This window comes from Capsella rubella, unplaced genomic scaffold, assembly GCF_000375325.1.
Source record: "Capsella rubella cultivar Monte Gargano unplaced genomic scaffold, Caprub1_0 scaffold_6, whole genome shotgun sequence".
NCBI classification, from domain to species: domain Eukaryota; kingdom Viridiplantae; phylum Streptophyta; class Magnoliopsida; order Brassicales; family Brassicaceae; genus Capsella; species Capsella rubella.
Genome location: NW_006238918.1, coordinates 3,127,663 through 3,152,642, shown reverse-complemented (window position 1 = coordinate 3,152,642; position 24,980 = coordinate 3,127,663). Strand labels below are relative to the sequence as shown.

At 36.1% G+C, this 24,980-nt stretch overlaps 7 protein-coding genes across 9 annotated transcripts; 2 read left to right on the top strand and 5 right to left on the bottom strand.

Annotated features, from left to right (window-relative positions):
- The first annotated feature begins 195 nt into the window (after positions 1 to 195).
- Positions 196 to 2,108, top strand: LOC17884609 (annexin D6). The gene is made up of 4 exons (XM_006288179.2): positions 196 to 353; positions 928 to 1,073; positions 1,165 to 1,383; positions 1,482 to 2,108. The coding sequence occupies exons 1-4, from the start codon at positions 278 to 280 to the stop codon at positions 1,995 to 1,997; spliced, it is 957 nt and encodes a 318-aa protein (XP_006288241.1). The 5' UTR covers positions 196 to 277; the 3' UTR covers positions 1,998 to 2,108.
- Positions 2,054 to 2,840, bottom strand: LOC17881859. The gene has a single exon (XM_006286600.2). It carries the CDS (start codon positions 2,756 to 2,758, stop codon positions 2,165 to 2,167), a length of 594 nt encoding a protein of 197 aa, XP_006286662.1. The 5' UTR covers positions 2,759 to 2,840; the 3' UTR covers positions 2,054 to 2,164.
- A 1,256-nt stretch (positions 2,841 to 4,096) lies between these two features.
- On the bottom strand, positions 4,097 to 7,379 carry LOC17881415. Of its 2 annotated transcripts, none has more exons than XM_006287204.2 (3): positions 7,136 to 7,379; positions 4,583 to 6,480; positions 4,097 to 4,491 (listed from the first exon to the last, which is right to left on the bottom strand). In XM_006287204.2, exons 2-3 carry the CDS (start codon positions 6,429 to 6,431, stop codon positions 4,445 to 4,447), a joined length of 1,896 nt encoding a protein of 631 aa, XP_006287266.1. In that variant the 5' UTR covers positions 6,432 to 6,480; positions 7,136 to 7,379; the 3' UTR covers positions 4,097 to 4,444. The 2 variants fall into 2 exon arrangements, with proteins under 2 accessions (XP_006287266.1, XP_023636802.1); XM_023781034.1 differs by lacking the exon at positions 7,136 to 7,379 and adding an exon at positions 6,873 to 6,976.
- Positions 7,380 to 7,550: 171 nt separating this feature from the next.
- On the bottom strand, positions 7,551 to 9,842 carry LOC17881934. 2 transcript variants are annotated; one of them, XM_006287544.2, is made up of 3 exons: positions 9,498 to 9,842; positions 8,317 to 9,062; positions 7,551 to 8,226 (listed from the first exon to the last, which is right to left on the bottom strand). In XM_006287544.2, the coding sequence occupies exons 1-3, from the start codon at positions 9,783 to 9,785 to the stop codon at positions 7,785 to 7,787; spliced, it is 1,476 nt and encodes a 491-aa protein (XP_006287606.1). In that variant the 5' UTR covers positions 9,786 to 9,842; the 3' UTR covers positions 7,551 to 7,784. The 2 variants fall into 2 exon arrangements, with proteins under 2 accessions (XP_006287606.1, XP_023636488.1); XM_023780720.1 differs by having other exon boundaries at positions 7,997 to 8,212.
- A 2,297-nt stretch (positions 9,843 to 12,139) lies between these two features.
- LOC17883935 (sulfate transporter 2.1) lies at positions 12,140 to 15,855 on the bottom strand. The gene is made up of 10 exons (XM_006287147.2): positions 15,376 to 15,855; positions 15,247 to 15,295; positions 14,626 to 15,074; positions 14,310 to 14,540; positions 14,086 to 14,212; positions 13,393 to 13,679; positions 13,077 to 13,270; positions 12,807 to 12,898; positions 12,604 to 12,680; positions 12,140 to 12,516 (listed from the first exon to the last, which is right to left on the bottom strand). The coding sequence occupies exons 1-10, from the start codon at positions 15,769 to 15,771 to the stop codon at positions 12,385 to 12,387; spliced, it is 2,034 nt and encodes a 677-aa protein (XP_006287209.1). The 5' UTR covers positions 15,772 to 15,855; the 3' UTR covers positions 12,140 to 12,384.
- Positions 15,856 to 18,326: 2,471 nt separating this feature from the next.
- On the top strand, positions 18,327 to 21,302 carry LOC17883616 (probable inositol 3-phosphate synthase isozyme 3). The gene is made up of 10 exons (XM_006287479.2): positions 18,327 to 18,639; positions 18,743 to 18,811; positions 19,000 to 19,135; positions 19,299 to 19,546; positions 19,753 to 19,979; positions 20,063 to 20,178; positions 20,275 to 20,451; positions 20,546 to 20,734; positions 20,822 to 20,884; positions 20,967 to 21,302. The coding sequence occupies exons 1-10, from the start codon at positions 18,452 to 18,454 to the stop codon at positions 21,084 to 21,086; spliced, it is 1,533 nt and encodes a 510-aa protein (XP_006287541.1). The 5' UTR covers positions 18,327 to 18,451; the 3' UTR covers positions 21,087 to 21,302.
- Positions 21,303 to 21,474: 172 nt separating this feature from the next.
- LOC17881734 (3-hydroxyacyl-[acyl-carrier-protein] dehydratase FabZ) lies at positions 21,475 to 23,119 on the bottom strand. The gene is made up of 4 exons (XM_006288563.2): positions 22,853 to 23,119; positions 22,704 to 22,764; positions 22,467 to 22,611; positions 21,475 to 21,915 (listed from the first exon to the last, which is right to left on the bottom strand). The coding sequence occupies exons 1-4, from the start codon at positions 23,049 to 23,051 to the stop codon at positions 21,661 to 21,663; spliced, it is 660 nt and encodes a 219-aa protein (XP_006288625.1). The 5' UTR covers positions 23,052 to 23,119; the 3' UTR covers positions 21,475 to 21,660.
- Positions 23,120 to 24,980: the final 1,861 nt, after the last annotated feature.

Sequence of the window (24,980 nt, the reverse complement as noted above, 5' to 3'; positions counted from 1 at the left end):
AAAACATGATACTTGTTTTTTTCATTTATATACAGTGTAAACAGCCTGTAATTGTAATAATAAACTTTCCCCCTTTTGCTAATTTACTTAAATGCTTTGTCTTTTTTAAAACAAAAGTAATTAATAGTTTTAAAAATTTTGGGATTTCGTTTCATTATTTAAAAGAGACAGTGTGCAACTTCCTCGTCTCACAGTTTCTTCATCTTATTTAGGCAGCAAACAAAATATATATATATAAAAAAAAAAGAGAGAGAGAGAGATACTGAGTGGTTGGAGAATGGCATCTCTCAGAATTCCTGCGACTATTCCTCTTCCTGAAGAAGACGCCGAGCAGCTCCACAAGGCCTTTAAAGGTTAATTTTCATCTCTTTCCCTTCACTATCCGATTGATCAAGTATTAGTTAAACGTTAAAACTAGTCCCTGTGATCACCTTCATGCTTCGATTGAATCATTAGCATTTTGATTATTAGTAGTTCAATCTGTCATGTGACGACTAGTCTGATCTTCTGATCTAGCTAGCTGTTTTGGCTGATGATTATAAATTGGATAATAAGTTTGCTCTCTTTTTTCAACTGATCAACATATATCACGACTTTGCGATTACAAAACTCCGTTGCATGATTCTTTTGTTTACGATGCAAAATTGTGACATGTTATTTTTTAATATTTTACTGATTTTTGTTGAAGCGTTTTCTGACCGTTTGGTTTGTAACCGACGATTAAACAACTCTATTAATTAGAACAGTGTAACCTGTTCTTCCTAATAATGTTTAAAGATTTTATATATACTAGCGAACAAATGTTTTCTTGTGAGTTTATACTTTTTTTTACAAGTGAATTCTAAATTTTGGATTAGTTTAATTGATCAGTTTAGTTACGTTGCTGATTAAACTTCGGTTCGAAATTTGTTTTTGTGTGTGGCGTAGGATGGGGAACCAACGAAGGGATGATCATATCAATCTTGGCTCACAGAGATGCAATGCAACGCAGCTTCATCCGCGCTGTTTATGCTGCTAACTACAATAAGGATCTTCTCAAGGAATTGGACAAAGAGCTTTCCGGTGACTTTGAGGTTTGTCAAAGGAAACAATATTTTTGTATCTTCATCTAATTATTATGGTTTGAGTATATATACTATGTTTTGTTACTTTGATTGCGAACAGAGAGCTGTGATGTTGTGGACTCTTGAACCAGCGGAGAGAGATGCGTATTTGGCCAAGGAATCTACCCAAATGTTCACCAAGAACATTTGGGTTCTAGTTGAAATCGCGTGTACTCGACCAGCGCTTGATTTTTTCAAGGCCAAGCAATCATACGAAGCTCGCTACAAGACATCTCTCGAGGAGGATGTTGCATACCACACATCTGGAGATGTTCGAAAGGTACTAAAAAAAGTTTATGGATATTTATCTTCAAGATTGAAGAGCAAGTTTCTAATCACAAGTTTGTTGTTTTGTTTTGACCACTTGTGAAAATGCAGCTATTGGTTCCTCTCGTTAGCACCTTCAGGTACGATGGAAATGCTGACGAGGTCAATGTGAAGCTCGCTAGATCCGAAGCTAAGACACTTCACAAGAAGATAACTGAGAAGGCTTACACTGATGAGGATCTCATCAGGATCTTGACAACAAGGAGCAAAGCTCAAATCAACGCAACGCTCAATCACTTCAAGGACAAGTTCGGAAGTTCCATTAGCAAGTTTCTGAAGGAAGATTCGAACGACCAATATGTTCAACTTCTCAAAACCGCGATCAAATGCTTGACATATCCAGAGAAATACTTTGAGAAGGTTCTACGTCGAGCCATCATCAAGATGGGAACAGATGAGTGGGCACTTACTAGAGTGGTCACTACACGAGCTGAGGTCGACATGGAGAGGATCAAAGAAGAATACTTACGCAGGAACAGCGTACCTCTTGATCGAGCCATTGCTAATGACACTTCTGGTGACTACAAGGACATGCTTCTCTCTCTTCTCGGGCATGGCCATGCTTGAAACAACATCACCGTTTCATTGTCTTCTATAAATCCAGTTGTGATTGTGTTTTTTTGTTTTTTTTTCATTTTCTTGAACTTTGATCCTAATTAGTTTTCTCGTTTTATCGCATCAACTCATTCTGGTTTCTTTACAATAGATCTTGATTAATTATTTTACCGTACAAACTAAATTCCAGCAACCGCACAAGCCACAACAAAAGCCTCATAATCTAAACAATTACATATTCTCCTACACTCTCTACACTCACAAAGATCTTCCACTCTCTTAGTAGTATTCACCAATTTTGAGGCTTGCACTTTTAAAGCTATCTTCAATAAAAGAGGCTTATCACAATCTTCCGAAACCCGATCTTTCGTCTCACCCATCACTACAAATCTCTCTATCTCCATCCCATCTGACTCTATAACCGATTTCCAAGAAATCTCTCCTCTACCGACCAGCTCCGATTTCGACCACTTCCTCAAAAACGACGTGCTTTTTCTTCTCCGCAGTTCGAAAACAACGGTTTGCTGCTTCAGTTCTTCAACCGCGGCTTCTTTCCCTTGGCACTCCAGACCGAACAATTGGTTCCAGTTCATGACCTTTTGGTCTGATCTCGTACGGATCTCTGCAGTGTTTAGTTCTATCTTACTGTTATTTCCTGCATGGAGATAGAACCTAACGAAGAGAGCGGTTGGTGATGACTTGAGCTCTACGTTTCTCGCTTCCACCACTTTCACTTCGAGTTTTAGAGAACGAATGTTTTCACCGTTACCCATTTTCTTGAAATTTTCGAATCGAACCAAGAAATTATTTATTTTTTACCGAGGTAATTAATACCAAGTATCGAATTTTAGGGAAACGAAGGCCTATGTGATGAATATGTTGTGCATGAACAAATTCTCACTATTTATAGAAAGCATGTATGGGGAATGTTCGAGGAAAGTTTACACTAGATTTCCACTTTATGCTTAAATTAAACATTCTAATCAAGTTAGTGAAGGTTTTTTATTTTATAATGTTAAACTCTTGAGCAACTCAAACGACCAAGGGTCGATTTAAATAATGACTCTTGCCCATAGTTTTGGGAGATAATTAAATAGATACGCAGGATCACTATATAAAGAATTTTATTAATTTGTGAAAAAATAAAACAAGGTGTGCCATTTTGAACACTTGATCATTATTTTATTACATTAAGAGTGGACACATCCAATAGCCGAAAGCTGTTTTGAAATAAAAATAGAGCCAACAGAATCAAACTAAATAAAAACAATTCTTTACTAGTGAGTGATACATTCGATTGCATGTATAAAAATCAGTATGGAATTTGACTCAAAAGAGAGTATATAATATATAATTGCACAAATATATAATTATAGTAGCCACAAATCCCATGATCAATTATAGTCAACAAGATAGCGTTGATTACATAAGAAAATGTGCAGGAAAAAAAGGCTCTCTTTTATTCTCTTTTATCACAATTCATTGTTGACCAAAGTTATGTATACTACTAATATCTTTGATTAATTTAACCCTTTTTAAAAATATATATTTCTTGATTCTCTAGGTTCTAAACTTCTAATTAAGATATATGTTCAACAAACAAACAGAGTTGATGTTTTATTTTGAGTTTCGATCATAAAATGTCACCCTTATCGTTATGAGAAACTAAACTTACAAACCCAAAACAAATATGTCCACAATAGTGGTTTTCTCATAATATGCAAAACTTTTATCTAATATAATATGAAAGGCCAACATTGTTTTCAGTTTCATATCCCACTGTTTATTATATATCCATCCGTTGGAGTTATCCAAAGGATGGCATTTTCTAAACTTAGAAGATATCTTCTGAAATGTACCTGACGTAAAAAGGTAAATAGTGACTTGGTACATATCCTCATTCCACCAATCAAGTTTATCTCTCGTGTCTTCCAATGCAGCAGATCTTCCATTTTTCAAATCTTCTACTTTACAATATCGTATCGTTCGTTACTCATTTCCCACGAAAGTCACCTTTCTTAGCACAATTTTGTAATGTTGAAACTCTCCTAAAGTCCCAATTACTTGACAAACAAAACTATAGACAATAATCTCCCTATCACATTTAAAAAAAAAAAATCTAATCATTGTTCAACACGAGAAAATGAAATTTTATACAAATTGGAACATATGGGTCTCTTGAATAATTCTTAGTTACATCGTACACAAAATAAAAATAAATAAAATCACTGAAAAAACAAAACATTTGTTCCTTTCTTCTTTACTCCTTCAAATGGATCAAATTTACCACAAATTCTACGACCACGCAAAACTAAATCAAGATAGGAAAGGAAAAAAAAAAGAAAGGAACTTACGAGTTCCATGAAAAGCAAGTTTCTTGCTTGTGAGTTGTGACAAAGACTTGTCTTTTCTTCTCAACTTCTTATAACGAATCTTGTTTGATCCTCTGTTTCAATGCTTCAGATTTCATCTTCTGCTAGCTTTATGCTGTATCCATGCCTCAGACCTGGAACCAAATTCATAGATTTTATAACCAACAACATTTAAACTAAGTTGATCATTATATAATCATGCAAGTAAACCGGTAAAAATCTCACCTTTGGCAGAAGTTTTCTCATTTTTCTCACTCGATTTATCCCGGTTCTTCCACTTCTCTCCATGGCCTTCATCTTCCTCTTCCTCCTCATCATCAAGTCCCATGTGTTGATCTCTTCCATCATCTCCAATATCGCTCTCACTCGCTGTTTCCCATTCCGAATCATCCGTTTCATTTCCATACGCTTCTCTCTCCTCGCCTTTCCTATGTACACCTCCATGCTTCAATGCTGCTTCTTTAAACAACCAAGCTGCTCGCATCTGCTTCTTTACCAACCTCTCCGCGTAATCAGGAACCTTGTTCTGTCTCATGGAGAGGTCCGGGTCATTCGACTGAGAGCATTCGTTTATGAACAGAATTGCATCTAACAGACTCTCTTTAGCTAGACCTAGCATATCATAAGCCTGAGCTCTTCTCCAAAGACTCTTAGCATGCCGGTTTACGGGATTGTGCAAGCAAAGCGCACGCGTGGCGTCGCTTATAGCAACCAAAGGCTGTTGCAACAAGAGATGGCACTGAGCTCGATTGCTATACAACACTACTCTTTCCTTCTTCGACCTCATTGGACATAGAGATAAAGCTTCCGAGTACTTCTCTGCTGCACCCGCGATGTCTCCTGAAGAAAAGAGAGAGTTTCCTTCGAGTTTGACCACTAGTGCTGCTGCTTGTTTGATATGAAGATCCTCTTTGGGCATACTCTTCTCCCATTTAAGTCTTTGTCTTGAATTTACTGTCTCTTCTATCAATTCCCTTGAACGGTTACCCATGGAACTGCATTCTTGAAGAACACTTACAATGGAATCCCCAAGTTTCTTATGATCACCCAAGTTTGTGATCTCTGCAAGATCAACAAGAGTAGGCACCGCTTTGTCGATTACTTTGTGAGATGTATTGGGATCTTGAAGCAACCAAAGAAGACATTCTATGGCCATGTACTGCCAATCATCAGAAGAACGAGCAATATTACACAACGCCTCAATCATTCCAGGACACGCAGAGACAGGTCCACGGCCAAGTTTATGCTGACAGATTGTTCTAAGCAAACCAATACCAGCCGGAGAGTTCTCATTAACAAGTCCGCCCCACATAACCGGAAGATTCACCAGAAACTCAGGTTTGCAGAGAGTGGGAAGAAACTCGGGTTTAAATGCGAAACAATTAATGAGCTGAAGAGACCAACACTGCAGTTGGCTCGCCCATTCCTCAGCTTTTCTTGACTCCATCTCAACACCTCCCATGCCTCGTGTGAGCAGATCGCAATGGTAGCTCAACCTTCGATCCGGATACTGGTAAAAATGAGAATAAACTATTTCCAAAGAGCTCATAGCCAGTTGTAGAGCAAGTTCAAGGATCTCTCCATGATTCGAAACAGCAGGAAAAGTACTAGGATAAGTAGCTAAATGCCCTAAAGCACGAACCGCCACTCTCTGTTCAACCCAGGTAAGCCTACCTCTTAAAAGCTCAACAAGTGGAGCAATCACTCCAGCTTCCACAGCTCTCTCAGCAAACTCTTCCATATTCATAGTGTAAGACCCGATAATGTGAGCCGCGTAATAAGGGATGTATATGTTCTGGTCATGAGATAGCCAACGCCGGTTTTTAAGACCTTTCCATATCAAAGCAGACATACACTCAAAGATTCCAAGCTCAATGAACTCAGGATCATTAGGATGAGCCATTGCAGTGTTCCAGAGACCGCTAATGGGAAGAACTTGACCATCATCATCTTGAGAAGGAAGATCTCGAAAGAATTTGAGAATGCAGGATCTTCGTTTACTCGGGTTTCCTTCTTTCATTACACAGAAGAAACATCCTGGATAAGGACACTCTTGTGAAGAAGCTTTATCCATTGACAAAACTTGTATACCCTTCTTCGATGTTGCTATCACTCAAATAAATCTACATAACATCAAATACCAAAAACATATCGTTAGCTGAATATATGAAACAAGAACAAAAAAAATTTCAATTAGAATAACAAAGAGAAAAAAACTATTGGAGTATCTAATGAATAAATAAATTAATATGTTTCTAATTGCCAAGTCAAATTCTGAAAACGAAAGGCGAAATTGGATCTTACACGAAAAAACCGAGTGGTCCTAATTTTTTGAAAAATCATAGAGGGAAACAAAGAGACAGCTGAAATCGACAAAAAGATCTTGTAATATTTCACAATCTCGAGCCGGAAGCATAAAACCAAGTTAGATTTCGCAACTAAAAGACAACATTACTCTAAATCAATTAGATCTTTGGTGACAAGAGGACAACACATATCAAACAATGGAGCTTACTGATGGGTAATAATATTAACAGTAAGATCTAAGTACTGAAACACTTCAAATCAGCTAACTTTTGCTGTACGAACCCAGACCCAGTAGAGGATTCTGAAAAAAATTATAATAAAAGCACGAATCTCTGAGATACCCATTTAAAAAAAAAAAAAAAAAACCCCAAGTCTCGTATACGTTACAGAGAACAAAAAGAGAAACTCTTTTTCCTTTTTTTGGTAGCTGAAATTTTGACTGAGAGAAAAGGCTAAGGACAAAGAAGATACCTAGAATTAGGAAATTGGCAAAGTAACCCTACAAAACAGTAGATTACTGCAACTTCTTCGATCTTTACGATGAATTAAAGAATTGTATAGCTGCATTTAGGTCATCGATTCTGGTTTATCTTCTTTAATCCGACGTTGGAAGTGACAACAACGATGAAGACGAGAGACAGAGATGGATCTTCTCTCTTGCGTATAAAAGTTTGGGAGAGAAAGAAGAGTAAAGTGAATTATCAGAACCCAAAAATCGAAATAATTCCAATAATACTGACGCGCCTGCCTCTTTGTTCTGTCGGAACCCGGTTTATGTCCGGTTTGGTATCACTTTAAGTCTAATGTTTTTACCAAATTAATACTCCGCATTAATTTTTATGAATTGAAATTAAGAAAGCGAAATATCTATCATTCATCACTCATTAATATAATATATTTCCTTACAAAAACAAAATCAGTAATTTTATCATTTTCACTCTTGTTCTTTTTTTCTTTTTCTTTTTGTCGTCCCTTTTCACTCTGTTCTTGTAAATGTTTTCTATGTACCGGTATATTCCACTTAAGTGCTTTCCTTTTACAAAAATCATAACTATATCCCCATGTTCCTATAATTGAAGTATGGAACCCCTACTGTCAGTAACCCATATCATCATCTCCATCATTTGACACTCCCACTCTGATGCTGCTTCAGCAAATAAGTCTCATCTTGTTCCTCTTCTCCAAAACACTTCACTTCAATCTCATCCTCTTCTTCTTCATTGAGTTGCTGCATCTCTGACTCGATCAAAGCTTGCATTTTCGCTCTGTCTCGGTCCCTCGGGTATGTGCAGTATAGGAACGAGTAGATTGTGCAACATATCAGCATTGGGATCCCGATTGATGTGTAGAGCGCTTTAGCCAGCGATGCTGCGTTCTCTCTGTCTGTTGCAATCTTGATCAAGCTTGAGGATCCTTCCGGGATTGGTTTATAGCCATAGATGTTCTGAGCAAGCATCCCTACAATAGGAGGAGCAAAAGAAGCTAATATCGATTCGAATGATCTGTCTAAGGCGTAGATGCTTGTCCGCGCTCTCTCTGGAACAATCTCTGCAAATATCGGACTGTATAAAACCATTTCAAGAAGATTCTTCCGGGATTAAAGAAAAACAAAAGATTTCAAGAAGATTGAAATATATATGTATTCAACTTACCCGTTTGTAGCTGCACCGTTCCATGAGATGCATAATCCCATGATGACAAGAACTAGACCGTGGCTAAAGGCCGTGGAAGGATCATCAGGTAATCCGATAAGCAAAATCGCAGCTAAAGGAATTGCCGAACCAGAGCTTATCTGAGAGAGGATTATCCTACCGGCATTTGGGAACTTCTTGGCGAGAGCATCTCCCATGTATCCTCCAAATAAACCTCCAATAGAGCAAGAAACGGTGAAGAGAGTCACTAGAACCGCAGTTGTTTTGTGGGAGAAACCGACGAGTTCTAGCCACAATGGTGCAAAAGCCAAAGCTGACCAGGGGAAAGATCCCGAAACTCCCTGAGCAACAAAGATTTGGAAAGACGGAATCTTTATAACCATCTTCGCTTCTCTCAACAGTTCTCCTATATCTGACCAGAAAGGTTTGTCTTTGTCAAGTTTCGTGATTTTCTTGTCGGTGTAATGAGGATCGCTGGCGAAGAGCCGGACCAAGATACCGACTATCACGCTTACGAATCCTACCAAGAGGAAGGCAATTCTCCAGCCAGCAATGCCATTAAAAGATTTGGAAGCTAAGAGGATAGAACAGAGGTTGCCAAGTATGGAACCAATGTTTGAAGTAAGTCCTAGCCATCCAAATGCCCTGCCACGGTTACTATCTTCAGTTGAGTCAGCAACTAATGACTGAATGGCGGGTGTCACAATGGCCAGCCCTATCCCGTTCAAGCCTCTTGATACTGCCACCTAGTTTCCACCAGCAAACATATAGCAAAATTTATAATCCATTCGATTCCACCTTTGTGGCAAATGGGTAAATTCCAATTTCATATTCAAAGGAGTCACTGCAATGAGCTTAAGTACTCATTGCAATGATTCAAGCAGTCCACTGAAGAGCACAATTACACAGTCTAAGTATCCATGACTTCTTCTCATTAAAACAAATGAATCTCAATCTCAACATCAAACCAAAAAAGCAACGATCTATGATTGACTCAACATTGTCCAGCCATTCAAACCAATGTCTAATCGCATAAACTGAAACATTTCCTAAGCAAACTCCATCAAGCTCCAGACTTTATGCTACCCAGATCAACAAATTCCAAAATAAAACAGATCTGATTTCAGCTCACTTAGAGCAGAGCAATAATAAAAATAAAAAAAAGGTAACGAAGCCCAAACCTGGAAGAAAGTGGTGGAGACGGCGACAAGGAAAGTAGCAGTGGCCCAGAGGAAAGCGCCGAGAGCGATGACGTGAGCTCGGTTATGTCTGGAAGACAAGTAAGCGGCTAAAGGGTAACAAGAAGACTGAACAATAGACCGGAACAGAGTTAGTGTTCCAAGAGCTGTGGGATCCACGTGTAGAGCATCACCTACCTCTTTATAAACTCCTGGAAGCAGAGACTCGTCGGCTCTCTCCATGATTCCGGCTAGATACACTAGAACTAACGTTAGAGTCTCCGACTTCATTGTTACTCACCGCGGCGAGATCGAACAGGGAGATTTGGTTCCGTTTGGCTCTCTCACTTGCTTCAACGGCAAGAGAGAAAACTCAAAAGTCGTCAAGGTTGACGAAGGAGAATGAACAATATGCGGTCAAGATGGATAGTAGGACACGTGGACGTATCTGATTTCATAAAACACAAGACGTGGAGCCCCTGTATTTGTGATCGGATTAAATTGATTCATAAGACAATTTGGCCTTACAAGAATTTAGGGGAATCTCGTTTGTTTCCTAATTTGCATTTTTGTCAATGTTATTTTAACTTTTTTTCCTCAAACTTTAATTTTTGTCTTTTAATTCATTGATTTGTAAGAATATACATATATACTTTCCTAGTCTATGCTTCTTGTGTTTTTCTATTCTTATCATTGTGTTTATCTTCTAATCTGCTAGCCTTTTTGGGGTGTGTCTAACTGTGACGTGTTATACTGACATGTGGATTATTTTTCCTATTTTGTAAAGACTATTGTTTTAAACTTTAACAGATTATTTTTATTTATGAATTTAGAGCGTATATGCAAATTTTAAATAATTTTATGCACTAATTATTATTTATAGTTATATTTAAAAAAAAAATGCACGGTTAGGAATTATTTTATTTTTATTTGTAAAATTTTATCAATATGTCAACATATTATGTAAATTGGATCATATCACATTAATATATACATACTTGGATTTTAAAAATTGAAATTATAACTCGTTTTAAATTGGTTGATTAAAAGGAGCAACAATGAGAAAGATTACTTATAGTTCTACAAAAAAATGTCAAATATTGCTGAATATTTAAATATTATCAAAAGAGAATAATTCATCTTTGAAATTAATTATTTGAAAACGAAAAATGAAATTATTTGGAAACAAAACCATACACTATTTTTAACCCAAAAGTAGTAATAAGTCAATTTCACAAGAAGGAATAGAAGAATTATGACTTTGACCCAAACAAAAAAGGAACTTATATGTTTTGGATTCAAGACTTGAAGCCCATATGGTAGCATCGGTCTAGTCCGCTAAATGATCTAACGCTACAAATAATATATGGGCTTTAGAGTCCATAATACTCTCTGAGACAGCTCTCTAGTCTCTACTACTTATATTGGAATAACTAACTATTGATTTCTCTTTTCTCTTTATTTGGGTTTTTAGATTAGTGACAGACGAAGGTATTAAACTTTATGACAAAATTCATAATGTTACGTGTGGGAAGCAAATAATTTGACAAAAAATCTAAGAAGATTGGTGTTGACCAACTTCGTCCAATGCTTTCTCTTACCGAATCATCGATCACCACTCCATGAACTTGGTTTTTTTATATATAAACTTATTATTTTCTTATACTCGTCATAAACTTATTTTTTTGTAATTTTCTTTTCTTTTTTTTTAAAAAAAAGACAAAGAAGTTTCACAAAACTGTTGTAATTATAAAATTTTAAATTAAAACTCGACAGCATATTGTTTGTAGAGAAATTAACACATAGAGACATTATAACTTCCAAAAAGCAGAAACTGCTCTCTTAAAAAATAAAATTAATTGGATTTATGAAAAAAGAAAAAAAAAAAAAAAAAAAAAAGATTAAAAAACATGATAAAGAGTTAGTTCCATGAAACTCATATTTATGTCTTAAGAGTTAGCACCACCATAGACAGACTCGAAAAAAGAAGATATGCATTTGGACCACAAAACACAACTTGAAGTGTGTTAGTTATTAGTGTTTTTTTTGCTTCTTTTCTTTTGAGAATTGTTAATTAGTTAGTATTTCAAAGCATACAAATCAACAGTTTTTTCCCCTATTTTAAAATAGAGAGTAATGAGTTAAAACATAGAGACCTCATCAGCAAATCAACATTGATCCTCAAATCTAATCAGATTCATTGAACCTAGACACATATATTGAAGCTGTGAGAAAAAATTCTAGAAAAGATCGTGATGATATACAGAAACAGTGGTGTCCATTAACTTCAATAATTAAAAGTTAACAAAGTGGGATTAGACTATTCTAAAAATCTGGCTAGGAAACATCATTACATTAACCCTCCCAATATAGCTTTTCTCTTTCTCTCTCTATTTGACTTTTCCAAGTGATAGTTCAGGATTGTACTAGTAATTTAATTCGTAGTAGTAGTACGTTCTATTCTAAAAGTTCTTCCACTTAAAATTGATTCCCCAAATACGTTAATTGCTTTTGTTCAACGGATTAAGATACATTGTACCTAGACATTTTTTCAATTTTGTTTCTAGAAATTTTATCACCATATAGTTTGTATTACGAATCACGTTAAATATATATCACTCACTAAGTAATGTTTTAAGCAAGTATTTCTCAAAAGTTTATCATATATTATTCTCAAATATAATTACACAACCATTCATCGATCATCGTCACACTATATATAGTTTGCATGACTTTATTTAATCACGTCGTCCGAGCTTACGTACCAAGGCCACACTACAATATTACACATACGTACTTAATAATTATACAACACCATCATGCACTCAGTCACATGATATATATTACAGGATAGTACATGCAACCTCCCTTGTATTAAAAACCCTATTTCTTAAACTTTTAATCCAAAGCAAGCATCGATAGCTTCTTCGATTGTCATATAAACTTTGCCACCTATTTTGCTTATAAACCTTGCTTGATTCAGCTTGTGGATCACTTCCCATTTCGGGTTGACGATTACTAGCTGCAAAACAAATCAAAATGATGATCTCGTTTTTAAGGAGATATATAACGATAGATTAACTTTTAAGAATGTAAACTAATTAATTACCTCAACACCAGCTTGGGTTAGATTGTTATGGAGCTCCACCAAAGCAGTGATCCCCGATGTATCGATGTTTATCAAATCTATCAATAAATAAACATGAGAAAAGGTTAAACAAAATTAATTAAGTTTCAACTCTCTTTCTTTTTTTTTCTTATTGTGGCTATAAGCCGCCTATTAGTTGCATTATTCCTTGCTAGTCCACTTACTTGACATATCAAGGACTACAAAGAGGATCTTTCTCTTGGCATGGCTCTTTATGTTTTCTTCTTCTTCCTCCTCATTGACGCATCCCATAATCCTATAGACAATCAAGCATACATGATTTAATTCATATGTTCCAATTTATTACATGTATATATGTATATATACACATATATATATATATATATATATCATGAATTGTTATGTCATATGTATAAATGAATGCTCATATATATATGAATGCTCGTATATATATATATATATATAATTAATACCTTTCCTCGATGGAACTGGCGTTAGCAAAGCACAACAATGCAGACTTGACACGAAAAACCAATACACCAGGAGTCTTAACCGTCATAGGATATTGATTAGTATCTGCAAAAATGTCGGTTCCGGGCATTCTCCGGAGCGTTTCAATCCCTGGTCGAACTGATATGAGTATGATTTTGGCAAACGAAATAACCACCTAGCACACACAAAACACACAATCAATTATTAATCTTCGAATATGTGTAACCAAATGCTTAGATTATAATTATTTACTTTAATTATATCTTCGTTACTCTAGTACACTTAATTAGGACGTACCGCGACAAGAAGTCCAACCTCAACTGAAGCGAATAAAACACCAAAGAAAGCTCCAACGAGAGCAAGAAAGTCAAATTTATCAACTTTCCAAATGTGAATAGCCTCATTGATGTCGATTAATCCCGGCAGTGCTGAGAGAATTATGGAAGCGAGGATAGCAATCGGAGTATAGTAGAGAAGCCTCGTTAGGCACTCAAGTGCTACAAACACCGTAACCGCCATGACAATGTTCGACATTGCTGTCTCACATCCGGCAGCGAAGTTCACGGCTGTCCGAGAGAATGAACCTATATTGCAAAATTGTTTTATACTTTAGGCCATCACTTTCACAACATATAATTTACATAACTTAAAACTGTTAAACCAACATTGGTTAATCAGTCATAAATCATAATTAACCATTGATTAAAAGAATTTCTCAGCGTGATTTGAGTTTTCATAGAAATGTGCATGTATCTTTAATTAATACTAAATTTGAGGAGTTTCCAAAACCAGTAATCAACTTGAATTATTCATCTATACCAAAATGATCACTCTTTATTTTTTCTTTTGACATTCCACCAAAAATGATGACTTTTATAAATGTAGTACTTCACATTCCACCAAAAGAAGTGGTCCATATATATGTTAATATATAGTCGGATAGTGATAGGTCTGTGTTACATAATAATATAAGTTGAAGAAATTAATTACCAGTAGCAGCGTAACAAGATGTGAAGGAACCGATAACATTAGAAAATCCAATGGCCATCATTTCTTTGTTTCCATCGAGCCTGTACCCTTTGATTCCGGCGAACGACCTCCCTACCGCAATCGCCTCCTGAATTTATTTATATATATATATATATATAAAGAATTAAATAGACTATAAATTTTTTTGTTAAAAAAAAATTGGTTAATGAAACCTAATTACTTACGGTTAAAGCAATAATGGCAATGATTAAACCGATTTTAGCGATTTGTCCGAGATGAGGAGTATTAAAGTCGAGATCGTGAATGGAGATTGGATTAAGACCTCCTTTGATGTGCTTCACCGTCTTCACACCATGCTCGTCCGCTTTTGTCAGAAACACCATTAACGTTGACACTACCACGGCGATCAACGGAGCTGTTGCCGGTAGCCAAAACAACTTCTTGTTCTTCTTCCCCTAATATATGTTTCATTGCTCATTAATTTCTTGGTGCAGCTATTTATATAGTGTGGTAGATGAATGAACTAAGAGAATCACTTACGATGAAGCGAGTGATAAGGATAAAACTGAGGAAGGAACAACCGAGGATGAAAGTGTGAGGGCTCCATTGTTGTTGACAAGATCGCCAGACAGCTCGAAGAACAGAGACAATGTCAGTGTTGGTTGTGAAGTTACTGATACCAAGCAAACCTTTGAGCTGTTGGAGTCCTATTACAATGGCTGCACCTCCCATGAACCCTACTATGGCTGCGTGCGATAGAAAATCAACCAGAAACCCTAATCTGAATAGCCCAAAAGAAGCTTGGAAGATCCCGGCGAAGAATGTTGTGGTTAGGACCAGTTTCTTGTATCCCACGGGATCTATTTCTGGATCTATGAGTTTTTGCAACATTGAGGATATAAGAAGGGATACAACAGCCACTGGTCCGATAGCTATCTCCCTTGATGTCCCCATCAATGCATATATCAATGGTGGTACCACACTCGTATCTGTTAAAGGTGTAACGCTCAATTTGTAAGTATGATTCATGATATTAAAATCTACCATCTGTACCAAACACAGTTTTTACCTTCTTTTTTTCTTTTAAATTAAAAAATAATAGTCTGGCTTTGTTTTAAAGCAAAAAAGCTCATAATTTTAATATGTAGTATACAAACTTACATAGGCCAAATTGAGGATCAAGCTTTGCAAGAGTTGCATAACCAATGCTCTGCACACAAAATAATGAAGTTCAGAATTCTTGAAGCTAAGGAATCTAAATGGATTTTTTTTTTTAGTTTGTGTACGTACCTGAGGAATGCAGAGGCTAGCAAGGGTTAAACCAGCCATTAGATCGTTCTTGAACATGGTGAGTTTATAGTTTCTGCACCAACCGAAGATTGGGAAAACGGCTTGGAGGATAGACAGTATTCTTTTCGGGAAAGGCTGTTCTTGTAGTGACTTGAACTTTTTGGCTTTGGTTAGGATAGAGCCTTTGACATAGCTCTTGAGCTCATGCCACGGGCTGGGTGGTTCAGGACAGTCAAGCAGCCACTTTGACCGATCAGGTTGGTCTTGACCGGCTTGTGCGGCTGCAGATGAACCTGAGTTGGCCATAGCCATCTGGATCATTTGTGTCGAATTTGAAGTGTTTGGGAGAACTTGATGTGAGAGAGAGTCAAAACTCTCTAGATCTCTCTCTTTCATCTTCTTCTCGATTTTTGACGTTGTGGGGAAATTTTAACTATGAAGAAACTGTGATTGAGCATTCAAAGTGTGTGGATGCTGAAGTGAATTGACTGATTCTCTAATGTTTATATACACATGAGTAAGTGGGATCTCATGGTGTCCCTTTTTTTTTGTTAATTAAACCCCAAAAAGCACAAAAAGTGTTATCTGTCACAAAAAAAAATTACACACACACAAACTTTAACGTGATAAAAAAATGCTAGGGGGTGTGTACAAAATCTTGTGAGGTAACTGAAATATGCGTTCCAAGCGTTTTCAAATTCCAGTATATCCGACGAAATTTTAGTTACTAGATATAGCTAGTGGAGTAGATACCAATAATTATGGTATTGATACAGATATATAGCTAAACTCGAGTATCAATACATAATCCAAAATAGCTAGGTATTTATAATTCAACCATCTTTAACATAAAAATATTTTGAGTAAAATGAAATGGAGCCTCAAACACAGTTTCTCTGTTTATGTTGGGTCCAAAAACACAAAGTTTCTCTTATCTATACGCATTTTTTATGATGAAAAGCGGAAAAAAAAATTTGTGTTAACGTAAGTGAAAACATATATATTATGAGGCTTAACAAAATAAAGACAACTATAAAATGTTTTGATACTTAAAAAATTGTTAATAGAATGGCGCCATTATTGGTTAGACTATTTGGATCATAACCCATTGATGGAACATGTGATGGGTTGTTTGAAAGTAAAGTGGTTAGGCCACAGCCAATACATGAAATGTCTTTGTCTTGGTCGGACCAAAGTGGAGAGGACACTATATGCGTGCCTCGAACTTCATGGGTCCAAACAAAGTCAACGCCCTCGAGATTTTTTATTGCACACGTACGTATATATGTATATATAACTTTGTCCTGGCAATGGCATCGTGTGTAAAAATGTAATCAGATGATGGACATGACAACAACGTTAGTACAAACTAGTACGCTATATACATGTTCTTTCCCATTAGAATGTAAATTACAATGTACTCACAAGACCTTTTGTGGTTAGAATGTAAATTACAATGGACGAGTCAAAAGAACAATGCATGTTTTTGTGAAAAGGTTTGCAAGAAGAGAAACAGATCAGATGGAAGACAAGAGCATCATGTTGGTATATGGAGTAAGCATGGGCAATTGAATATCATAGGCTTCCCTACGAAATGATGATAATTATAACTTTTTTTTTTTTTTAATAGAAGATGAAATGAAACCTAAGAACGAAACGTGTTATTTCCCCTCATTTTGTAAAATACAAATTTGAAGATTTTAGTAGCCATCCAAAATTTCATCCCGAACTTTTTTGTTTTTCTACTTTCTAAATCTTAAAGGAAAATTAAAAGAAATAAATAAGCACTAAATTAGAAAGAAAAAGCGACTATAGAAGAGTTGACGAAATAGACGTCGATATCAGAAATTTTTGTGTGTGAGAGAATTGGGCCATGACCCACCGTATTACACTGTACTTCTTTATTTGGATAAGAGTGACTAAATAAGGTTTTATTCCTCACCAATTTGTTAGGTTTATCTTCTTCTTCTTTTTTTTCCAATTTATTAAGTTCTCTCTTTTGATTGAGAGTAGAGAGTAAACAATTAACCACACGTTGTAAAAAATGTGATATAGTATCGTATAGATTCAGAACAGCCAAAAAAGAAGAAGAGAAAAATGGTAAGAAGAAAATGTTCAAAGAAATACAATCAGGACGTAGACTTAAATACACCATTAATATATTTTGACGAATGGGGTAGATGTCACTTGTCAGCAACACTCACCTAACTGTCAAACGTATACAACAAATAACACGTTTCCATTATTAAAATACTCGTACGTGTGTGTGTGTGTGTTCACGTTCGTTAAGATCCCCCAAACGTTAGATGGGCTTCCAAGATTTACTTAGAAAGCCTTTTTATATGGGCCTTATGTATTTACCGAACCTTTGGATGTCATCAGCCCTTCTTAAGTTTTCAATTGCATAGGAAAAACAAAGAAAATGAATTTTAGATTCCACCACATTTGCTACAACAACAAAAGATATTCCAAAGTTTTTTTTTTTTTTTTTTTTGGGGGAGTGAGGGGATGTCAGACAAAAGTTGTAAAGGCGAAACATTTAATACAATCTTTATATATTTATAGTTTTTACAATCTGTTTTAATATTGACTAAAATGGCTTTAAATTTTGTTATATCATGATTTCCAAAGTTTATACAATCAAATAAGATAGATTTTTTTTTTAAAGTATCCGTTTAGAGTAAGAAAATAAAATATCTCCTTTGAATACATCTTATAGAAATTAATTTTTTCTTTTTACACTTGTCAATAATCCCATAATATTGTAATTACAACTATTGGCTTACAGAGATTTTATTACCTTGAATCAAAGTCTTCTAGTCAAATATAATCTTTCTTTCTTTCTTTTTAGACACTTGTCATAATCCGTAAACTGTAAAATAATCTTCAAGAAAAGACACTTTAAGTGTCTCCCCTCCCTAGCTCCCCCCGTCTATAAAAACAAGACCCTGGCCTCAATCCCCAATGCATTCACAGACAGAAGCACTCGACCTATTACAGATTCTCTCTCTCTCTCTTTCTTTAAAAAAATCAATCAGTTCTCCAAGTTTTTTGTTTTTTTTTTCTTTAGGCAAAAATGTTCATCGAAGGGTTCAAGGTTGAATCTCCGAACGTGAAGTACACAGAGGATGAGATCCATTCAGTGTACGACTACCAGACCACAGAGCTTGTCCATGAGAACAAGAACGGTGCGTTTCAATGGACCGTGAAGCCAAAGACCGTGAAATATGAGTTCAAGACCGACACTCATCTCCCAAAACTTGGGTTTGTGTCATCTTCTCTTATAATCTTTTTTTCACCATTAAATGATATGAATAATATCATATGATACTTTGAGTAACGATGTTTTGCTTCATTTACTTGGCAGAGTAATGCTCGTTGGATGGGGAGGCAACAATGGTTCAACTCTTACCGCTGGTGTTATCGCCAATCGTGAGTAAGTGATTACGGTTTCTTCTTGTTGATTGTTTTGTGTTATAAAATACTACTCGTATAAAAGAAGGGAATAAAGTTGAGTGTCCTAATATATTCATGATTCCCCCCGCAATTGGATAGTTGAATAATGATGATAACGAAATGAGCAAGTTGTGTAATCCTTATTTTTTTTAAATATAATGGTGGCAGGGGAATATCCTGGGCAACGAAGGAGAAAGTACAACAGGCTAATTATTTCGGGTCATTAACCCAAGCATCCTCTATTCGGGTCGGGTCTTTCAATGGCGAAGAAATCTATGCTCCCTTCAAAAGTCTTCTCCCCATGGTTGTTACTACTATTCCTTTTATTTACCCTCTCTTCTTTTCTTTTTTACTATTGAGTCTGCGTTTTATAAAAAAAAAATAGCATGCATTAGAAGATCAGCAGTAAATAGAGAAATATAATACTAGTACTAAAGTGAATGGGTTATGGTAAATGATGATGATAGGTGGATCCGGAAGAGATTGTGTTTGGAGGATGGGACATCAGCGACATGAACTTGGCAGACGCAATGGGACGTGCCAAGGTCCTTGACATCGACCTCCAGAAGCAGCTGCGTCCTTTCATGGAACACTTGGTTCCTCTCCCTGGTATCTTCGACCCTGATTTCATCGCTGCCAACCAGGGCTCACGTGCCAACCACGTGATCAAAGGCACCAAGAAACAACAACTCGACCAAGTCATCAAAGACATCAGGTTTACAAACCAGCTTTCTCTTTTTCTTTCTTTCTTTCTTTCTTTTAGTAAAAGAAAATTGAAAAAAAAAAAACATAATGATTTATTTATGTATCCAATTAGCCAATAGGATAAGTTAAATTTTATCTTTACTATAAAGTCCCGTGATCTATTATAGATGTAGAAAATCAAATTTTTATAATTGCTTTATTTGTAATATAATTAAGGGAGTTCAAAGAGAAAAACAAAGTTGATAAAGTGGTGGTACTGTGGACGGCGAACACAGAAAGATACAGCAATGTGGTGGTTGGTCTTAACGACACTACCGAGAATCTAATGTCATCTCTGGACAAGGATGAGGCTGAGATTTCTCCTTCTACACTCTACGCCATTGCTTGTGTCCTTGAGAACGTTCCTTTCATCAATGGAAGTCCACAAAACACTTTTGTCCCTGGTAATTAAATCAAAGTATACTGTAGATTTTATATCACACCTTCACTTTTCTTTAGTCAATCACATTTTGCATACATGTATCAGGGCTTATTGAATTGGCCATCAAGAGAAACTGCTTAATCGGTGGTGATGACTTCAAGAGTGGTCAAACGAAGATGAAGTCTGTCCTCGTTGATTTCCTTGTCGGCGCTGGAATCAAAGTACGTAATCATAAAAAAGTAGTAGCTTCTCAATTACATATATGTTATACCGTATCGTTACAAAACTGAAATTAATCTAATTGTACGAATGCATAGCCGACGTCGATAGTGAGCTACAACCACCTTGGGAACAACGACGGCATGAACTTGTCTGCGCCGCAAACATTCCGTTCAAAGGAGATATCTAAGAGCAATGTCGTGGACGATATGGTTGCTAGCAACGGGATTTTGTACGAGCCTGGTGAACACCCTGACCACGTTGTGGTCATCAAGGTGATTAATTATTCATAATATTCAATCTTTTAATTAGGCCACCTAACATAAAAACACATTAACCTTAACTATATACTATTGGATGGAATTGTAGTATGTGCCGTATGTAGGGGACAGTAAGAGAGCAATAGATGAGTACACATCAGAGATATTCATGGGAGGGAAGAACACAATTGTGATGCACAACACTTGTGAAGACTCTCTCTTAGCTGCTCCTATCATTTTGGACCTTGTTCTTCTTGCCGAGCTCACTACTAGAATCCAGTTCAAGTCCGAAAATGAGGTTGCTTATCGGTTGCAAAATCTTCAATATATATAGTTCAATATTTATGTGTTAGATTGTAAATTTGAATTGTTTGGTTTCGTGCAGGGAAAGTTCCATTCTTTCCATCCGGTGGCGACTCTCCTAAGTTACCTCTCAAAGGCACCATTGGTAAGCAAAACAATAGCAAACATCGTGCCGTTTCTAAACTCTAACGACGTTTTTAACACATATTTCATTCAAATGAATGTAGGTACCTCCGGGCACGCCAGTTGTGAACGCTTTGTCGAAACAGCGTGCAATGCTTGAGAACATACTCAGAGCTTGTGTTGGACTTGCTCCTGAGAACAACATGATTCTCGAGTACAAGTGATCAATCAAGAGATCAGTCATTATCACTAGTTCAAGAGATCAAGACCCGCCTCTTATTAGCTTCTTTGCTTTCTATGTTTTAATTAACAATAATTACATCTTTAAAATGTAAAAGTTTTATGTTTACTTATTTTAAAAATTTCGTTATCTTGCCGAGCCATCACTATATGCATTGATATATAGCGCTGAATCGGAATCGGAATATCCTTCCATCTTATTTCATATTTATAAATGAAAGTGAAGCTTTATAAAACGGTTATTATGTTTTCATTTGAGAACATATTTTACATGTTTTCATCAAAACTTAATCCTTTTGATCATATATATTAGTTGCTCTTACTGTAAATAGTTCAGCATTTTATTAGGTTAATTTTAAGTTCTCTTCACCATTGAAACCGAAAAAAAAAACTCTTTTGGGCATCTACTCAATAAACTGAAGTTCCTTTTTAATATGATCACAATATGCAAACAAACATCGTAAATTGAAGATAGAAATGTGACTCAACTTTTAGGTGCGACTACCAATTAGCAGCAGACACGAGGGCCGTATGAAGAAGAAAGAAGCAAAGGCCTGATCACTCTTCTTTACCCATAGCCATCAAGAACTCTCCTTCACATACCACAGAGTTACCTACATATGCTTTCCCTTCCATTTTCGCTATCCCAAACCGCTTCTGCAACTTCACAAGCGTCATCCTCATCACCAGAGTATCACCAGCAATCACAGGCTTTCTGAATCTAACTTTGTCAATCCCAGCAAAGAAGAAGTTGCTTTTCGATCCACCCACTTCTGGTTGTAGCATCACTATACCTCCCACCTGAGCCATGGCCTGTCGAAACAAAACATCTACTTTACCCCTTTGAAGTGTTATTGTGTACACGATCTGTAAAACTCAGAAACTAATGAATGAAACTTAATAGACAAACTACATGTAGCTCTTATTAACTGCAACAATACATAAAACGCCTCTTAATCATTCATTCCATATATACATTAGGGATAGAAACAACTGATTTTATCACAGTACATAAAGCTGTGATCCAAGATATCAGCTTATCTTATTCTCAAATCTAGTCACTTTCTTAAATTTCAAGCTAGAGAGATCTATTAATCCACTCTAAAACTGAAACTTAAACAAAAGCCTTCATCTTGAGCTCCCTCGTAAGTTCAGAACTTCAACCAGAACACAAATTTCATCCTCATTCTATTTCCCCAGAGTCACCATTCAAAATCAACTAAATCATTCTTCTCTAACAAGCAAGAATCAGAGCAACCCTGTATTTCTAAGCTCAAACAGCTTCTCTCGAACTGTGAATGTATGCAAAAAGACTGAAACTTTTGGATTAAGAAAAGAGAGAGAGAAGAGGGCAATGCAATTACCTCAACCATGAGGACTCCAGGCATAATAGGCCTCTCAGGGAAATGACCAGGAAAGAAATTATCATTAATGGTAACGTTTTTAATAGCTACCGCAGATACACCAGCCGTGTACTCTATCACTCTATCCACTAACAGAAATGGGAATCTACACAGCAAAATCCAATAACCCAATGATTCACATTTGAGAAATCGAATCAGAAAATTACAGACTTAAAGAACATATTTTTTTCCAGTAACCTGTGAGGCAAAATCTCTCGTATCTTATTGATGTCCATCACCGTAGGAAATGCCTCATACCCTGAAATAATAAACATTGACAATTTTATTTTATTTTTTAAAATCTAAACTTGATTTGTAAATGAGAATGCAGTGGAGAGGCAAATTACTGAGTTCAATTGGGATCTCTTTCTCTGCGGTGCTCTTTGTTTCATCAGTGGAACACAAGAGGAGCGAGCTGGATCGGCGTTTGGGACGAAACGCGACTGAGCTCGATCTGAGCAACGGTGGAGATAGCGACTGATGAAGAGGGACAGACGCGAAATTACGCGACGGGGAGGCTGTGAAAACGGAGCTAGAAGCAGCCATTGCCGATTCGATCTAGAGAGAAACGGACGGAGTCTTCGAAGGGAGTTTTCAAAGAGCTTCCAACGGAAACAATGGTGGGTGGAAATGATATGAGACTACTATATGAACTATTTGGGCCTAATATGGGCTTTTCATATCAATTAGTAAGCCCATTTAACTTTTTCTTTTTCTTTTACCTAGTCTTCTTCTATACTGTATAAGATTCGTATTGTTCAGCTACAGCTATTTCCAATAGGCAATAGTGGAAGGTTAAAAATGCAGAAAATGTATTTGGTAAAACCGTTTTGGTGTTGATGATTGAAACAAAATCATACCAACCAAACCAACCACCCTCGCGCCTACAAGATATAGCTGCAACTACGAATACAAACGTATAAATTTTACTGTTCAACTAAAATACAAGGCACTTTATTATTTATTCATAGACTCATAATATAAGATCAATAATACAACAACTACTTCAATCTAATAAACTCTCATGTATCCAAACCATTGCGTTAGACATTTGGAGGAAGTAGTGGTACATAACAGAGTATCTACGTTTTTGTGTGTTTCTAGAGAACCGATGCTTTTCATGCATTATTCGTAGAGTATTTATTGTTGTGTTTTCTATAGATCAATGTTGATCATACAAATATTTTCAGAAATTAAGAAGAATTAATTCAATCATTTTCAAAAATTTAATGTGTATTTGTAGGTTTCCTCCTTTTTTTATTATATAGTATTTTATTCTTCTATGAATTCACAATTTATAATAGGACTTTTATTCAGAGGTCATGAAAAAAAGCTGACACAACTATTTAGAAGATGGCATTGTTATGTTTGGTGGCTGGTGAGAGGAAGTTAAGTAGATGGGCCACTCCACCTTCAGAGAACTCTGTAATTTTTGTCCCATGCAAATGTGTTGAAGAAGAACACATCCACATTCTATGTTTCTACTCTTACACCTCCCAAAGTTACCCCTTTTCCACAAGTTTTATTAAGGAACGGTTAATCATGGTTTAAGTGTGAATATAAATGTGATTTTAACCTGAATGATAGTTTGTAAAGATTGTTAAAAATGTTGAAATGAAAAGAATACAATAAAAAAAACAGTTGGAATAATTCGAAAGAGATATTTCAAAACCGTCCAATAAAGTTTTTACTCTTTGTATTGATATGTCATACTACACTGGTCTGTTTTTAACGGATGTATTGAGAAGTACATCACACAGAAGCAGTAAACAACCCTCACGTGTTCTCTTTAGTGTTCTTTTACCTAGGTTCTGGAGCTCTCTCTTCTTCTTCTTCTTTTTTAATCTTTCAAAGACTGACTTGAGCTGTGTGGTTAGATAAAAAGAAGTCATTAAAAGTCAAACTTCCCATTTTGAAGCACAATGATCTTGACTCATCTTCGTCTCTGAAACATCTTTAGCTTTCTATCTTTTTATCCAAATTTAGGTAAACGGTATACAAATTAAATGTGGTTAAATTTATATTCGACAATCGAAAAATATCATTAATGAATGCCACATCAATTGCTGCTCTACTAGATCTTTGTGTATTGTATATTTCGGTTTGGCGTGGTGCGTAAAAAGCACATGGGGACCAATCTGGTCTATATCTATCAAGACCGAACCGGGAGGCTAGGAACGGTTTTAGCACCGTATAAAGACAAAAATATACTGTACGTTGTCTTACGCCCAGCGGTTACTTGCGTATTCAATTTTTTCGGTTTGGGTTTCTGATTTTGGTTGGATTTAAAATAAATAAGACTGAAGCCGATTTGAAAATCCAAAAAATCAGAGCTGGATAGATTAAGACTGGACCGGGTTTATCCCATTGTACCATCAGGTAGAAGAAACTAAAGCCAAGTCGTTGTCAGTTCTGGTTTGGCTCATCTCTAATGCCAATTTCTGCTCTTCTCAGAAAGAGGCCAATTCACACACA

Excerpts from the sequence above, each read along its gene's own strand:
- LOC17884609 (XM_006288179.2), top strand. The coding sequence starts at position 278 with ATGGCATCTCTCAGAATTCCTGCGACTATTCCTCTTCCTGAAGAAGAC. Across the intron at positions 354-927 it reads GCTCCACAAGGCCTTTAAAG|GATGGGGAACCAACGAAGGG; the intron begins GTTAATTTTCAT and ends TGTGTGGCGTAG. Across the intron at positions 1,384-1,481 it reads CATCTGGAGATGTTCGAAAG|CTATTGGTTCCTCTCGTTAG; the intron begins GTACTAAAAAAA and ends GTGAAAATGCAG.
- LOC17881859 (XM_006286600.2), bottom strand. The coding sequence starts at position 2,758 with ATGGGTAACGGTGAAAACATTCGTTCTCTAAAACTCGAAGTGAAAGTG.
- LOC17881415 (XM_006287204.2), bottom strand. The coding sequence starts at position 6,431 with ATGGATAAAGCTTCTTCACAAGAGTGTCCTTATCCAGGATGTTTCTTC. Across the intron at positions 4,492-4,582 it reads TGAGAAAACTTCTGCCAAAG|GTCTGAGGCATGGATACAGC; the intron begins GTGAGATTTTTA and ends ATTTGGTTCCAG.
- LOC17881934 (XM_006287544.2), bottom strand. The coding sequence starts at position 9,785 with ATGAAGTCGGAGACTCTAACGTTAGTTCTAGTGTATCTAGCCGGAATC. Across the intron at positions 9,063-9,497 it reads TCTCCACCACTTTCTTCCAG|GTGGCAGTATCAAGAGGCTT; the intron begins GTTTGGGCTTCG and ends GGTGGAAACTAG. Across the intron at positions 8,227-8,316 it reads AACGGTGCAGCTACAAACGG|TCCGATATTTGCAGAGATTG; the intron begins GTAAGTTGAATA and ends GGTTTTATACAG.
- LOC17883935 (XM_006287147.2), bottom strand. The coding sequence starts at position 15,771 with ATGAAAGAGAGAGATCTAGAGAGTTTTGACTCTCTCTCACATCAAGTT. Across the intron at positions 15,296-15,375 it reads CTAGCCTCTGCATTCCTCAG|AGCATTGGTTATGCAACTCT; the intron begins GTACGTACACAA and ends TTTTGTGTGCAG. Across the intron at positions 12,681-12,806 it reads TGTAGTCCTTGATATGTCAA|ATTTGATAAACATCGATACA; the intron begins GTAAGTGGACTA and ends ATTTATTGATAG.
- LOC17883616 (XM_006287479.2), top strand. The coding sequence starts at position 18,452 with ATGTTCATCGAAGGGTTCAAGGTTGAATCTCCGAACGTGAAGTACACA. Across the intron at positions 20,179-20,274 it reads TTGTCGGCGCTGGAATCAAA|CCGACGTCGATAGTGAGCTA; the intron begins GTACGTAATCAT and ends ACGAATGCATAG. Across the intron at positions 20,452-20,545 it reads ACCACGTTGTGGTCATCAAG|TATGTGCCGTATGTAGGGGA; the intron begins GTGATTAATTAT and ends ATGGAATTGTAG.
- LOC17881734 (XM_006288563.2), bottom strand. The coding sequence starts at position 23,051 with ATGGCTGCTTCTAGCTCCGTTTTCACAGCCTCCCCGTCGCGTAATTTC. Across the intron at positions 22,765-22,852 it reads AGAGATCCCAATTGAACTCA|GGTATGAGGCATTTCCTACG; the intron begins GTAATTTGCCTC and ends TTATTATTTCAG. Across the intron at positions 21,916-22,466 it reads CTGGAGTCCTCATGGTTGAG|GCCATGGCTCAGGTGGGAGG; the intron begins GTAATTGCATTG and ends TTGTTTCGACAG.